The sequence below is a fragment of the Mustela erminea genome, chromosome 10 (genome assembly GCF_009829155.1).
Source record: "Mustela erminea isolate mMusErm1 chromosome 10, mMusErm1.Pri, whole genome shotgun sequence".
Classification (NCBI taxonomy): domain Eukaryota; kingdom Metazoa; phylum Chordata; class Mammalia; order Carnivora; family Mustelidae; genus Mustela; species Mustela erminea.
The window spans coordinates 95,530,730-95,547,159 of NC_045623.1; the positions used below are offsets into that span (position 1 = coordinate 95,530,730).

The following is a 16,430-nucleotide window of genomic DNA, read 5'->3' on the forward strand; positions in this document are numbered from 1 at the left end:
GGACAGTTCTAGCAATCGGAGCTTCTTGGGAGTGCTTGCTTGGTCTCTGGTCTGTCCTGTCCGTGGCTGCATCTCCAGCACCTTCCGGGAGCCTGGGGTATAACACCTGTTCGATAAGTAGTTGTTGACTTGAGATTACATTGCATCTTGCAGCTTTGCTTGGCAACTGTTGCTGTCGAGAACATTCCTCTGTCTGTCATGTGTTAACAAAGCAGCTTAGCTGTCTTTCAGTTGAATAAATATTTGTTAAGGGCGAGGACATGCCAAGCCCTGGTAGGTGCTGTCAGGGGCGGCTGGGGGGGTTGGGGACACAAAAGTAAATAGGAGGGGTCGGGGGAGGGAACCCATGTGTCATCAAGGCCATTCGAGGAGGAGAGCAAAGAACAGGGGCGGGCAAACCTGAGTGTCCAGCAGGTGGGGAGCGGCCCCCGCTATCCGGGAGCATGTTTGGAGGCTCCTGGGGTGTGTGTCTAGGGAAAGTTTGGTCTAAAGAGCAAGCACTTTCGAAGTCCCTGGCTGTAACTTTCTCATAAATGTCATTCATTCCAGGGGAGCCAGTGATTTGAGTGTCCCTTCCGGCAACTGGCCTCCCACCTGGCCTTGAGGAGTGGCACAAACCACTTTCCTTTTTACCTGTATTTGTGCTCGGCTGTGAGTGTGTCAGGATTCACCTGCCCCCCAAGGTCAGGGAACAACCACCTCCCTTCCTTTCATTCCGCCCCACCTTAGAATGGGTGCTCAGTGCCCAAACCCTAGGGCTTCTCAGCGCCCCCCAACCCCGGAGCCCTCCCTCAGGACATACCAAGACGGACCAAGCATTAGGACTATGCGGTGTCCCTGACCCAGAGGTGAGACCTGAGCCGGGCGGGGGTGGGGGATGAGGCTGGGGTCTCAGAGCCCCACAATGGGAGGACAGATAGTCGACGTCTCAGCCTCCACAGCCCTCAGCCCCCGGCCACACTGTCAATGGGGAGAACCCCGATTTCCCACGTGAGCTCAAAGAGACTTCTGTGCTGGAGCTCTCTGGCCATGACGGTGCTCATACCTAAAGCCGTGTGTCTCCTGGGAGATCCTGCAGACCATGTGCAGGGGCTGGGATGGGGTCAGGGCCTGGTGGGTGGCCAAGGGAAGAGGGCCGGAGGAAGTTGCCCCCAAAGTGTTGCTGACTTTGATGCATGATGCCCTCAGAGGCAGGGACCAAGCTTCTGGCTGCCTCTTCTCACCCTTCCTCCCCGCCCCCACCCTTGGCAGGAGTCAGGGGGGCAAGCCTGGCGGTTGGCTGGAGCAGGGGCACGCAGCAAAGATGCCCCTGACTCTTCTCAGCCTGGCTCATGGTCTCCCTTCCATATGGTTTCTTCTTGTGGCTTTTCCTCTTGATCACAACATCTGTCATGTCAAGTGTTACTTTAAAGGTGCTTGAAAAGTTACCACTTTTAGAGAAAATATCCTCGAGGAGCTCTGTCCTCTGGTGCCCCCAGGAAGTGTGGGGACTGAGGAAGAAGGGAGAAGGTGATCTGAGAAGGGAAGTAGAATTTCAGCCGGTGCGGAGCACCTGCCCACACTGTGGTCCCAGGTTTGGGGCGAGCTTCTGCCCTCTGCACCTGGAGCAGCTTTTCTTTTCTGCTCTGTTCTTTTCTTTCTTCTTTTTGGTGCAGCTTCTTGAGCAGTCCTCCTCCCTCTCCCATGTAGGGCCAGAGCCACAGCCTGGGACCCAGGAGTTGGGGAAGACAGTGATCTGAGTGACCAGATGAACCCCTCCCCTTCCCCCCACCAAGGTGGCACACAGAAGCATCCTCTGCTTGACACCTGCTGGGTGGTGGTGGGAAAAGTTTGCTGCCTAGGCTGTGCTTCCCACAGATCCTGCCAGGCAGCCAGTTGCCCCTAAAGCTTGAGAAGACCTCCTAGAGTCTGGCACCCTGTTAAGGGTGTTAGCATGGGGAGGGGGCAGGTGCTTCCCAGACAGTGAGTACCAGGCCAACCACCGTCCTCCCCACCTGACCTTGCCAAGCCCCAGCTCCCAGGAGGAGGGCCAGGAGCTGGTGATCTGAGTTCTGATGGTGGGTCTGCTGCTGGTACCTGCTGAGCCCACAAACCAGACCCAGCACATTCATTTACTTGTCCAGTATTGCCTAAGCGCCTACTGGGTGCCCACCCAGAGCCAGTGCTGTGCAGGGGCTGGGACACAGAGCAAGGCAGACTCAGGTCCTGCTCTCCTGGCATTCTCCAGAGCCACAAGCACCCTTGGGGTCCCTTTAGACCAACCTCTCATTATAGGGACAGGGAGACAGGCTCAGAGAGCATAAGCGTTTGATCTGATTAACAGGCAAGACTAAAACACATGTGTCTTTAGCTTTTCCAATGCTCTGGAACGCACTGCTTGGCATGAGTTTTCTGGGCCTCAGTTTTTTTAATCCATAAAACAGGTGCATTAGTGACAGCAGCGGTCTGTGAGCATCTGTGATGGGTGCTTTACACAGAGCACGCTAACCCCTGGGATCCTCCTTTGAGGTGAATGTGATTATCAAGAAGGACCCTGAGGCTCAGAGAGGTTAGTTGAGATGGCCACGGTCACAGAGTCCTGAGTTGGTCTGTCCCAGGTTGTCTGGTCCCAGAGCTGGTGCTCCGGCCTCGCACTGCACCCCCCCCCATGGTATGGGGCTGGTTAGAGGGTGTTGGGGGGGTGTGCTTGGTTGGAGGGCTCCCACAATTGCAAGTCTTGTTGGACTTGCCTTCCTTGTTGGCAGCATCCTCATCAGAATGCGCAGCACTGGCCCAGCGGACAGAGAAAGGCAGATGAATTCGGCTCCTCTGTGATGCCCCAGATCTTTCTGTTCTAGCTTTCTGTTCCCCGTTAAGAGGCCCAGAGAGAGCACACACTTGGGAGTCAGGCTTAGAGCTGGGTCTGAATCCCAGCTCCACCACTTCTAGCCAGATAATTGCATGACTACCCTGGGCCTTAGTCTCCCCATCTGTAAAATGGGGCTAATACTCTGCACTTTGTAAAGTTGCTAAAGTAATCGCACTACAGGGTCTGGCCCATAGCAGGTGCCTAGGCAAGGCTTTTCCTCTTAGAAGCCGGGACTTCTTTTTGCTCCTAAGTTTTCTTTTCCCTTTTACTTTTGCAGAAAAGCACTGGGATTTTCTTCATGACTGTTAGATTTCTCAGAAGCCTCTCCTCTGCCCCTGTATCCCCTCAAGCTAACGTTATTAACTCCCTAGAGAAGAAAAGCTCTTCCCACCTCAGTTACACTGCGGTTCAAAGTGCAGCCCCGTAAGGGTTAACTCTCTCCCCACCACCACCAACCCCCAACCTTCAAGTTCTGAAATCCCTACCCAGAGCCTGGCCCCAGGTTGCCTAGCAACCTGCAGCTGATCCCGGGATGCAGTTAGTGAGCAGGGAAGGGAAAGGAAAACAACTTGGCCTGTCCACGTCTTTAAATGTCACTGGGAGATCAGTGCAGAGAAAGGCCTATAACCCCAGTCCTGGGGCCAATTTGCCAGGTGGGGACGGCCGCCCTCGAGCAACCGGGGGACCAGGGAGGTTGTTATCCCTCCTCTGAGTGGGCTTATGTAAGTTCTTGGCATTTGCCAGGGACTTTAAGATTAGCCAGCAGAGACACCCACCCCCTCCACCCACACAGCCATGTATGCGTTGTGCAAGAGGCCATGGGAAGCAGAGACCAGGTTCCAGGCCTGGTCCCTCTTCCACCTCCGTGTCTGACAGCCTCTGACTTCTCCCTCCGCCGACGAGGGAAGGTGAACAGGGCAACCCTGGCATTCGTGGTGTGCAAAGCTCTTCCTCCCTCATTACTGGATGTATCCCTCACAACACCTCACCACTGACACATCGCCCTTTTTTTTCTCCTCACATTTGTCTCTACCTGAAATTGCCTTGCTTGTTTATGCATCCGCTCTCCTGCCAACCAGAATGTGAGGTCCGGGAGGGCAAGGAAAAAGCCTGCCTTGTGTGGAGGGCACTCATCCCCATTAGAACCCACAAAGAAGGACACCCTGAGAGCTATGCAAAGTGGGGTCTCCAGGCTCAGACCTGTACCTCCAGTGCCTAGCCAAAGGCCAAGCACATGTTCAGAACTCAATACGTGTTTGATGAGGGAATGAATGAACTCATAAAATAGTCAATGCTAATGTCTGTTTCCCGATTTGAAAGCCGAGGAAACAGGCTTGGGGACAAGCAACTTGCCTGAAATCCTAAAGCACGCAGGGGGTGGGTCTGAATGGAGAACCTGCTTCCCGCTGCCTGGGAAGGGGATCTTTTGCTGCCACAGAGAGGGTGAACCTCCAGCCAGTGGGGCAGCAGCGCCTAGGGATGGAGTGCTCCCTGGATGTTTAGCATGGTAGATATGTAATGAGAAGACACACTCCCTGCTCAGGGAGCTTGCCTCCAGGGAGCGAGTCAATATTCCCAAATATTGAGAAATGAAGTGTCCCAACAAGGCAACAGGATACAGAATGATGACGACAGGGAGAGGGAAGGACAGCTACTTCAGGGGGCCGAAGAAGCCCTTGACGGAAGCAGCATTTAGCCAGTGTGGCAGGAGCAGAGGCCACGGGCATCGGGACCGCGGTGGCTGGTGTCGCACGGGGAAAGGGTCCGCGGGGCTGGGCCGGCAGGTGAGGAGGGCGTCTTCTCCATCCGTTGCAGGGGAAGCCTCCAGAGCATTTGCTGCAGGATACAGTCTACTCTTGCTTTAGAAAGATCACTCTGGCCACTGTCCATGGTGGTTGGGGAACTGGGGAGGAGAGATGGGGAGCCATTAGTGAGCACTGCGAGAAGCTTCCACGGGGCGTGGAGTGGAGAAGGAGAGAAGCGCCGGATGCCGGGTGTTTTGCAGGTTGATTGTCAGGGGTCGCTGATGGATAAGATGCGGGGTGTGGAAGAAAAAGACAGAATCCAAGGTTCCCGGACCCAGCAGCTGTGCGGAAGGTGTTGTCTGAGCTTGTGCAGATGGGGAAGAACAGGCTACGGAGAGCCAGCAAGCACTTGGCATGAGGCTTCCTGAGTTTCAGATGCTTATCAGACACCCGATGGGGAAGTCAAGTGTCCAGGAGCATACGGGAGTCTCGACCTCAGGGGAGACACCTGACTGGGGCAAGAACCCAAGAGTCATGGACATTCGGATGGCATTTATTTTTCTTTTATAAATAGATTTTATTTATTTGAGAGAGAGAGCACAAGCAGGGGGAGAGGCAGAAGGAGAAACAGGTTCCCCACTGAGCATGGAGCCCGATACAGGACTCAATCCCAGGACCCTGGCATCATGACTGGAGCTAAAGGCAGACACGGAACCGACTGAGCCAAGCAGGCATCCTTCAGATGGCACTTAACTCCCTGAGACCAAACCAGAGGCCCACGGAGAGAATTTAGAGAGCAGGGCAGAGGCCTGGGACACAGGCAGGAGGAGGCCTGTCAGCAGCCCGAGTTCTCTGTGGTGAACATTCCTGTACAGCGTCCTGCTTCGTCCTGTCGTGGAAGGCTACTCCACGGACTGAGAAAAACAGCCCTGAAGCCTTCAGGTCCTTTCTTCAAGACTCAGTTCCTGTCTTGGCGTCTCCACGAGCAAACCGAAAGATGCAGGGACTGGATTCAGGCTGGTTGGGAAGAGCTGGCAGGCAAGGAGGACATTTGTCTGCCCAGGCTTCCTCTCCTTCTAGGTCTTGAGGGGCCTGGCCCGGCCATGGCTATGGGATGCCCCGGAAATAGTAGCTCACAGCCATTGGGATGCCCCGGAAATAGTAGCTCACAGCCGTTGGCCCCAGTTCAAGATCAGTTCCAGCGCGCCTGGGGCCCAGGTGAGGTGTTCAGAGGTCACACTGTGTGTCAGGAGAGGGTCAGAATCTGTGTGTCTGAAAGGACCAGACAAAACCAGAAAGGGACAGCGAAGTGAGAGAAAAGACAAAGGACAACAGAGATGGAAAAGAGGAAGCGAGGACCAGAAGACAGAGGTAACCAGAAAGAGGACAAGAGAGAGGAGGGGATCCAAGCAGAGTGACGGTGGCCTGGACGAGTGGCAGGCCCTTTCCCGAAGAGAGCATGGTTGAAGGGGGGCAGTGCCCTGCATCCAAGTAGCCCCCCGAGGACACCAGCCACAGGTCCAGGTGGGCCCCTTCAGACCACGGCAGGAAGCAAGGGGTGTGCTGGGTACGAGGGAGACCAGAGACCCGGAGGGGACAGGGACTTGAGCGGGGCTTCTGGGGGGAGCTGAGGCTTGATGGATCCTGAAGGATTTTTCTCAGATGGAAAGAGGGAGTGCGAGGGCAAAGGTGACCCAGGTGTCGGGAACAGTGGGAGTGGCAGGAGCCCAGAGCCAGGGGCGGGAACATCCCTGGCACACTCCAGGAGGGCACACGGAGGGCACAGCTGGAGTGTAGGAGGGCTGTCGACGCGTCTTGAGAAACGAAGTCTCTGGGGAGGTGTGGGAGGACAGCTTGCTGCCGGAGTTGGACTTTAGTGGGAGAAAGGCAAGCGAACGGAGGACGGCCGGCGCTGGGACCAACTCCGAAGGGCTCCTCTTCTTCCCAGAGGCATCACCATCGTCATCACCGTCAGCACTTACGGAGCACGGTGGGTGTGCCTGCCACGTGCAAACCGCTCCCTCCGTACCCTGCGGCCAGAACCCTCACAAGGAGCCTGCACCGCAGACACCATGATTTATTTTTGACACTTATAGTTCTCATCATCATTTTGTAAATGTGGATGCTGCAAGTAACTTGCCCATGATCAACAAACTGGTGAGTCTGGCTGCCTCCCTTCCTCAGCCCCAACCCTCACCCTCAGAAGAGAGCAGAACACACACACACACACACACACACACACACACACACACACAGAGCACTGCAGCTCTGGCAACTAAATAAAAGATCTCCATCTAGTGGTGACTTGGCCAAAGGGCAGACACTCAACCCCAAAGGCCCAGAGAAAGGCTGGCTGCATTCATTTATCTGAGACCCTCAGATGAGCACCCACTATGTGCTACCATCTGTTCTGCACACTGGGGATGCTGTGATGGACAAGACAGACAAAACCCTGGCCTCGCAGAGCTCACTCTGTCGAGGGGAGACAGACACATGCACACAAATGCATAAGAGATGCGTGGGTTGTGCAAAACACAGTGAATGAGATAGACGGGAAAGGGGCTGCTGGATGACGCTCTAGGTCAGGGGCCCGGGAGGGCCTCTCTGAAGAGAGGAAATCTGACCACGACCCAAAGGAGGAGTAGGATCCAGTCACTTGAAGATCCTGGAGAGAAGTGTTTTAGAATGATGAGAATAAAGGCCCTGGGACAAGAGGGAGCCAAGCATGTGACAGGACAATGTTCCCAGAGCAGAGCAAAGGTCAGTGGGGAAGGAGAGGTTTGCAAGGGCCAGATCACAGCAAGGCTGCTCTCCGGCCCCTGGTGAGGATTTGGATGTCTTCCCGCAGTACTAGGAAACTGCACTGGAGCTTGAAGCAGGAGAGTGGACCTGATGGGGGTGACAGTCTAAGAAAGTCCCTGTTCATTTCCTCCTGTTGGGGAGGAAGAGCTGGTGGGGACCGGGAATGCGGGAGTGGCCAGGAAGGGGGAGAGAAGAGGGCAGAGCGTGAGGTCCTCTAAACAGAGAAATCGGTGGCGTTTGCTGTGGACTGGATGTGCAAAGTGGAAGGAGGGGAGGAACCCAGGCTGCTGCTCCCTTTCGGGCTCGAGTAGGAGGCAGTGCCGTTTTCGAGCCGCGAGCGTGGGTGAAGGACAGGTTGGTGGGCGGAGGGAGCACTACATTGAATGTTCCCTTCTGAATGCCTTAAGCTGGAGATGCCTGAGACATCCCAGCGAGATGTCCAGCAAGCAGCTGGATATAAGAGGTGAGTTCTGAGAAAGTGGTCCTGTGTCCTTGGTCTGCGTGCCCACTCAGGGCACCCCCATATGCAGCCCAGCCTCCCCCTCCCCGTTTCCTTCCGGGCTTCTCTGTGGCATGTCCAGGTGTGACCAGGGACCCAGAAGACAGGCTCCAAATTTCCTCCCTTTCTGTTTCCAACCCTTGACCCCTTGCAGCAAGCCCCCATTTTCCCACACCTTAGAACCTAGCGGAGCCCCCAGTGACCTTTCTCTCTCTGCAGGTCAATGTGCCCTTGACCCCAGCGTCAGCTGCCTCTGTGGGCTGCGGGCATGTGAGTGTGACAGGCAGTCTGCCTACTGCTTCCGAGAGAGCCTGCCCACCTACGAGAAAAACTTCAAGCCGTTCTTCTCCAGCCGGCCCCGCTGTGGCAGGCATAAGCTCCAGTGCTAGGCAGCCATGGGCCTCCTCATGGGTCAGCATGGGATCCAAGGTCACCTGTCCTTCCTGAAGCCTTCTCATGCCATCCTCAGGAGGCTCTAGTTCCGCAGTCACCCTTCAGGACATGGCCTCGGGTACACCTTTGTCACTCGACCCCAGAAAGCAGCTGATCAGCAACGTAAAAGATAAAATCCTGGCATGCTATGGAGGGAGCCCCTGCATATAGACACAAATAAATAACACTTTCCAATAGTCATATGGGCTCAGAAGCAATCAACTGGTGGTAGGATAGAGAGCTATTCTGAACCCCAACCCAGGAATTTCTAGAAGGGGAAGAGGATGCAGGATCTACCCTAAGTTCTCCCTCCGCCCTGATCCCCAAATCAGGATGCAGGGTGGACTTGGGAACGGGTCATGCAACCCACATCCAGGTGTGGGCAAAGCAGGGATCTTGCAAAACACAGTCTTGGCACACAGCCAAGGATCTGAGAGCTGCACTTGGACTTCGCTTCTCCTCTGTTCCGGTTCTGCTCTCCAAAATCCCTCAGGTAGGAAAGATTAATGTCATTTCCATCTCTCCGGAGATAGAGCATGAAGATATCCACACCCACCATTGCCACATGGGTGTCCCAGGAAAATGTCACAGAGATGGAGAAAGGACCTGGAAGGGGGCATCAGAGGGACCCAAAATTTCTACCCAAATCCAGAAGCTCCTAGTGCTATCAGACTTAGAGTCTAATGAACACCAAAGTGACCTGAGCTGAGCGGATTCTGTTCTTTTTAATGCCGCACTGTCATGGCAAAATGCACAATTGGCCACAATTGTCCTTAACCCCACTGCATCCTTGCCTCTCGTGAAGGAATGCGCAGCTTTGTCCATCAAGAAGTAGAATTTATTTTTGCCAGTGGTTGAATCTGAACTCTGCTCCGGCCCCGTGAGTTATTTTGGTCAGTAGAATGTAGTGGAACCTAATGATGGTCTGCCAGTTCCTGAGCCTGGGCCAAGGAGACCTGGTGCTCTACTCTCTCAGGATGCCAGGCTCCGCCAAGAAGAAGCCTGGGCTGGCCCAATGGCAGGTGGGAGCCAAAGTCCATCAGCCCCACTGTGTCCACTCAGACACTGGACATATAAGAACTCTTGGCAAAGGTCAGCAAAACCTATTCATTGTTGACCATGACCCACAAGAGAAGCTCTCTGGGACCAAAGAACACTTTCCGGCTGAGCCCAGGCTAAGTTGCCATTTGCAGAATTGTGAGCTGAATAAAGGCTGCCATTTCAAGTCTCTTAGGTGTGGTGTAGTCTGTTACACGGGATAGCTCACCGATATAACGGGTCTTTGTTCCTGGAGACTCCAGGTTCTCAGCACTGTGCTACCCTTGGAGGCCAGAAAATATTACAGACGTGTCCTCTGACCCATACCTTGAGGTCTGGGAGGAGGAAGGCCATGGTCATATAATAAGGGAGAACATGCAAGGGGCTGTGATCACACAGTCATCCAACAAACATTTAGTGAGCCCCCACTGAGCATTGGGCAGTAGGGATTCAGAGATTTTTAAGAAAACAAACAAAATCAGGGCTCAATATCCTGGGGAGAACTTCAAGAGCCATAGCATCCTTTAGAAGTTCAAGTTCAGACACTTAGAATCTGGATTGAGTGATGCTTCCCTGATGGGAAGACAGTAAGGGAAGCCAGGGGTGGTCGGCAGAGGGTCTGAGAGCTGGTGCTCTGTGCTCTGCCTCGTTCAGCAGGCAAAATCGAGTGGTAAACTCACCTGCCCGCCCTTCTTTCTTTCCTCCTTCCCTCCCTCCCTCCCTCTCCCCTTCCTTTCCCCCTCCCCTACCCACATGCTTTAGTCATTACAACCACAGAGGAGGAGCTTGAGGTCAATGTGTATCCATTGGCGATTGTCCTAAAGGTCTGAGGTAGGCGGTTGCAGAGAGGCGGGTGCGGACCTAGTGTGGCCGGGTCCCAGCCAGGCACCTTGGCTCCCAGCAGGATTCGGACCACAGCAGAGGCAGGCTTAGGGCTCTGGACGTATTGGGCCATCTGCCACCAAGGAAGAGGCAGGCCAGGACTGCACTCTGCATGGGGGACAGAGGTTCCAGTGAGAGATCCAGGCCACCTTGCTCGGGTCTGAGACGTGGGACTGCAGAGGGATGTCGTTGACTTTCCCTGGGAAAGCCTGCTCTCCTGGAAGGACAGCCATTCCCCTACCCACAGGTGCACGCCCAGGGCTGCTCCAAGCCAGGCCCTGTGCTAAGAGCAGAGAAACAAAGAGGCATCAGACTCCAAGTGGCTCTCAGGTCAGGCGACACAAGTCCACAGGCAACCACAAAGTAGGCTGCAGAATATGCTGGAACAGGGTCCACGTGGGGAGCAACGACTGCCGTCCAGGAGGGCCAGGCCAGGCTTCCCAGAGGAATGCTGAGGGTCTGACATCTCACAAAGTGGGCTCTCGGGGTGGCCCAGCGGGGTGTGCAGAGCTTCCCCATAGAGGGATGGAAGGTAACTCAATATGCACACACGCGAGAGCCTCTGCCACCTGCCTCTCCCCTTCTCCGCTGGGGGGCCGGGGAGGGCCTCCTCCATCTTTGCCCTCCCCCACCCAGGGCAAAAATCTGCATGTCAAATTCTTTCTCTCATATCTCACATCCCACATCCAATCTGTTGGCACTCCTTTCAAAATAAAACTAGATTCTGTATGTATTTATAAAACACTTAGTAAAATGCACACATTAAAAAAAAATAAAACGAGAGAGGAAACATCTAGAATCTGACCACTTCTCGCCACCTTCAGGGCTGCCATGATGGCTGGTCCGAGCCGCCATTCCCAGGGTGGGCGACGGCAGCTCTTCCTCATTCTCTCCGCCCCCCAACGCTGGGCCTCTGCCATCTCTTCTCCACGCAGCAGCCGGTCAGCCAGCACAGCGCCTGGCGTCCCACCAGGTCCCTGCTCTACCCATGCTGGGCAATGGCTCCCCATTTCCCTGTAAGTGCCAACGTCCTCCCGGGACCCAGGAGGTCCCCATAACGCCCCAGCCTGCTTCTGGACCCAGCTCCTACGCTCTCTCCCTGCAACACCTCGAGCACACGGGCATGCTCCCTCCAGAGGACCCGGCTCTTCCCTCTTCCTGGAATGGGCTTCCCCAACCGCTCCCTCCCTACCACCTCCAGCTGCCCTGGGATCTCCCCGTCTTCATAAAGCTGGTGCCCACCAGCCTGCCAGATGCTGTCCACTGGCCCCTGGCACTTCCCTTCTCCCTGGTCCTGCCCCCTCCAGCTCTGTTCTCTGCCACTCGACACCTGACCTCTGTCTCCCCAGCCAGAGTGTAAACTCATGAGGGCAAGAAACTTTGTTCTTTTTTTTTTTTTTTTAATCGCAGATGTATATGCTGAATGGGACATGGTCAAGAGAGAATGTGGAAGGTAAGGGGATGGCCAGGAGCTCAAGAGTGGAGAGCCGGGAATGCGGGGAGGGGCTTTCCAGAGCCAACACAAGTGAGGTGGCGGGCAGGGCTGGGTGAAGGAGAGACTTGCCGCCCCCCCCCCCCCCCCCGAGAAGCCTGGGCTTGATCCTGGGAGCAATGAGATACCCCTACCCCATTCTCTGCAACATGACCACTCTCCGCATGTGTGAACTTGGGCAGCTCAAGCGTCTTGAGGCCTAATATCCTCGGGGGCAACCTAGATGGCCGAGAGCGTGGCCTGCGGTGATCAAGGGGGACCCACAGGGAAGTGACAGGGACTCCATAAGGTTCAATCACTTCACCACTGGGCGCTGTTGGAGTGAGAGCCCCGCCTCCAAGGGGACAGCCTTTGAATGTGGATGCATTTTTTACAGCAGCTCTCTACAGATTTCCCCCGGCTGTTTCTTGCTGCCTGGGGAAGCTCTCAGCCAGCGAGGGAGGTGGAGCGGCCGGCACACCCTCCACCAAGGTGCTAGGCTCAGTGCCCTCCTGGGGAGACGCTCTGCAGTCGCCGCTTTGGGCTGACCGTGCACATGTGGGCTGAGTCTGGAGTCACTGTCCCGCATTCCCACTCCCGGGGTGTCCGTGAAGCTGTGAAAGTCCGAGCAGAAGTGAGGACCGTGGCGTATGGCCGTGGGGGTGTGGCTGTGGGCCTGAGCTCAGGTGGTGTTGGGGCGTGGTGGGGAGTGAGGTGACTGGGTTTCTGGGTCGGTGAGTGCCTGGGCTGGTGGCTCCTGGGATGGGCCAGGCATTGCTGGGCTGGCTGGGAAACGGGGGTCCCATCCAGATGAGAGAACCAAGTAGGGCATTGTCTGGGCCCTGAAACCCTGAGTGGGGAGAGGGGGAGTCCACGTGTGCCCCACCCCCCCTGAAGTAGCCCCCCAGGTCCTGAGTGCTCGCCTTGTCCAGACACAGAGTAGCGACCCACCTTTAGGCACGGGCTGTTAAAAGTTCTAGTTCACTGCAAAACCACACAGCTAACACGGCCAGAGCGGGGGATCTGAGCCCGGTGTTGTCAGACTCTGCCCCCGCTACCCCACAGTTCCCCTCAGCAGGCTTGTCCCAGAAGGAATTCAGAACTGGAGAGACTCAGGGGTGGGGAGGGCAGTGACCGAGGATGTTACTCCAAGGGTTTAAACACTTGCCCTAAGGGGAGGCCTAGGTTCTGGCTAAGCCACTAACTCATGGTATGGGTTCATCCATCCATCACACGGATATCCAGCGTGGTGAGACCGGGCTGGGCACTGTGGACTCAGTGGGAGCAGCAGGGGGTCTCCCCTCCACCTGAGACTCCCAGCCCAGGCAGGGACACACAGACACCAACAGCACAGTGAGGAGCAGGGAGCCCGGCGGCAGGCAGACCTCGGGGACCCCCCATCCGGACCTGCAGCTCTGGGAAGCCTTCGCACCTGCCTGAGGATAAGTGGGCGTTAGCAGGCAAGGTAGAGAGGAGGGGAGCCCGTGATCCAGGAGGGAGGCTGGTGCAGAGTGGGGAGGTGGGGGGGGTGCACAGGAGCAGAGGTGAGTGCAGAGCAGGGGTGGCGTGGGAGAGAAAGCTCAGGTCTTGAGGAAGGCATCTGGAGAAAGGATGACCTCGCACAAGCCCCGCCTCTTTCTGAGCCTGATTTCGTCCTGGTCTTGAAAACACAGCATTTGTGTAGCTTTGTGTTACTGATCACCAGAGGGTCTCAGGAATGACTCATCCTCATTTCACAGATAGAAATAGAAGGCCCAAGGGAACAGGTTGGCTGGAGTCGGAACCCATGTCTTCTGATTCAAATCTCATTTCCCACCCCCTTTCTCAAGAGGAGGGGGCTGGACTGGCTGCTCTCTGACACGGAGGCTCCGGAATCAGGGTTCAAACCCTGTTTCTGCTGCATGACCTTGACCTTCTCTGGGACCCCGTTTGCTCCTTCTAAAAATAAAGCCATCACTAGCCCCCACCTCATGGGGTCGTTAAGAGGATTGAATGAGATAGCAAACACAAAGCCCTGAGCACCTGCTCGGCATACAGCAGGCGCTTAATACATCCCGTTCTTCTTACAGGGCCCCGACAGCATGACATCCCGGACGGGCGGCCCGGGTAGAGGGTGCGAATTCCAGCTGGGCTGCTGTTGGCAGGGCCCGGGCTCCACACCCGCGTAACGGGCAGCCCTGCCTCCCGAACTGTGTTTCTTGTCACACTTGGTGGTGTCAGCTGCTTGTTAGAAAGCCACAGCTGGGTAGCTGACAACCCGCATCGCCGCGCCAGCCTCTGGGGAGGAGAGGGCCGCCTCTCTGAATTCACAGTCCGATCCTGAGTTGGGGGGAGTGGTGGCTCCCAGGCCCAGTGGAGCAAGCCCAGGGCTGGACAGATGCCAGGTGCCCACCTGTGGGTTCATGGCCATGCGTGCTGCACGGGACCTTCCTACTGTCTCTCTCCCCTCCTCCTCCTTCTCTGCTGCTCTCCCTCTCCCCCTCACACCCATATGCAAGGAGCCAGATTTTCTTGCTAACCCACAGCTTTGCGTTTGCCAGGTTTCCATTTCGGGGAGAAGGTCCCCCATGAATGTTCCATTAGCTCCTTCTTCCTTCTACCCACTGCTTTTTGCCAATCTGGCCCTGCAGACCTTTGGTCCGAAACGTCAGCCGAAGGCACCAGTGTCCGGTGCGGACAGTTGCCACTCTCTGCTCCAGACTCCGTGCTAGGGCATTCCCACCCGTGGCCTCATTTCGTGCCCACAATGTGCTCTTCGTTAGGACCCTCATTGTGCAGGGCAGAGGAAGGGAGGTGGCGTGTGCATAGGTGGGGGCGGTGTTGGGCTCAGGGCCATGTGGCTCTGTCTGCTCTTTGCAGGAGACGGTGTTGATGGCAATAAAGGATGACAGAGGCAATGCTGGTCACCAGTTGGTCATGTCCTTGTGCTCTCCTGAGCATGGCCAGTCTGCGACAGGGTCCAGAAGCAGAGGGGGCAGGGGATGTGGAGCATAGAATGGGCGGTGACCCAGAATGACCACTAGGTGTCACTGGAGTCCTGGAAAAGAGCTGGCAGCCCCTCCTGGAGGGCTCTGAAGAATAGGGTAGGGAGAGCTGTGCTTCCAGCGAATGCAGAATTCTGACCTAGATTTGGGCAGAGATGCTGATGTGGAAAACTAGAGCTGGACGGAGGTGCAAGTAAAAACCAATTGTATTCCAGAACTATGGCAACGAGGGGGAAAAAACTTCAGTGTATCAACTGCACTCACCTGAAACAGAAAAATGGGGATTTACAGCCAAATGAGCAGGGCAGGGGGAGGCTTGTCTGGGTGGAGAATGGCTAAGATAGTGAGGGGTGGGGGGCTCTTGCTAAACTGACCTAACAGGAGTCTTGCAGAAGGCAGGCCTGGTGACCGCACGGGCGGTGGGGAGTGCGGCGTGGGGGAGGAGGGAATTTGACCAGGTGTTGAGGACAGGTGGGCGCTCTTGCCACACAGACATGGCAGATATCTGGCCACCTGCCAATGATGTTAGAGGGGCACAGAAGCCCAATGGTCAGGCCTGGTTGAGGAGAGGTCTCAGAGGAGCCTGACTGAAGTTTGGTCGAGGAGACAGTCTTCGTCTGTCCCTGTTCTTGTTCGAGGAAAGAAAAAGACATTCTCCTTTCTGAACAATACGCGTCCCTTTCTCATCAGTCATTTTGTTCAGACGTGGCCCGCAGAACCATCTGTGAGGCTTGGTAGTAGAGGATGTTTGCTGGATGTTGCAAAGTACCAGGCATTTCAATGAGGGAGATTTCCATGCAAATAAAAGAAAACCAAAGATGAATGGCTGGAACTGGATGAAACCCAGTTTCTGAGCCCAGAAGGCAGCCAGTGGAGATTTCTAGAAGTTAAGCCTGGAGCATCTTTAGACAGTGAAGTGAGAACACCAGAGAAAATCTAAAGGACCTCCTGGCGTGTGACTTGAATGTCCTTGGCGATGGCCCAGCCATGAATGTCACAGCCATGTCTATTCCTCCGAGAAGAGCGTGGAAGCATCCGGCCTCAGCTCCCAGGGCTTCTTCAGATGCTCCCCCTAAGGATCTGGGCAATGGGGTTTAGTTCTCAGTGACTGCAGGTCAGCAGGAAAATCAGAAAAGTCAGTTTGGAGAGTTGTAGCTAGATCTCCAAGGAGAGATCTTCTTCTCCAGAAGATCCAACACCAGGTGCAGAAGGCAGAACCCAGTCCAGCTTACAGGTGGGCATCTAAGTAGAGAGGAAAACAGAGTTTCACCAAGGGGCGAAAATAGCTCAAAAACAATGAATAGGACTATCATTTAAAAAGCCAAGGATATGCGCCATAGTTTCCCATTGGAACACTGAAAATCTGTCTCTACAGACACCTCCCTTGTTGATTCCTGTTTCTACAATACATCTGATTTCATACAATTCATCTGATTCCCGTTTCTACAATACATGATTGTTCACACAAGGGCAGTGAAAAAGGTAATTGACCCATAGGCCTTTTAAACTTTGCTTTACTGGAATCTTTTGTAAGGAATCTCAGGTTAGCCTTTCAAGAGCCTCTCAAGGTTAGGAAGCAAAGTTAAAAACTCACCACCCGATTTTTCTGGCAATGCCTATAGATTTGGGTGAATTCCTCTCCTTTCAAGGTCCCCAGTATAGCCTAAGGTCGCTGGGTCTGCCAGGAAATGACCTTCTTTACTCGCCTGCAAGGCCGGGAGCCCTGCAA

The 16,430-nt window shown here is 55.2% G+C and overlaps 1 protein-coding gene across 8 annotated transcripts in view; it reads left to right on the forward strand.

Moving 5' to 3' along the window:
• Positions 1 to 9,539, forward strand: part of PLA2G2C (phospholipase A2 group IIC) — a 34,121-nt gene extending 24,582 nt beyond the window's left edge. For all 8 annotated transcript variants that reach the window (XM_032302177.1, XM_032302175.1, XM_032302170.1 and 5 more), the window contains one exon: positions 8,114 to 9,539. In XM_032302177.1, coding sequence (XP_032158068.1) covers positions 8,114 to 8,283 — 170 coding nt within the window. In that variant the 3' untranslated portion in view covers positions 8,284 to 9,539. The remainder of the gene's footprint in view (positions 1 to 8,113) is intronic.
• The last annotated feature ends 6,891 nt before the right edge of the window (positions 9,540 to 16,430 follow it).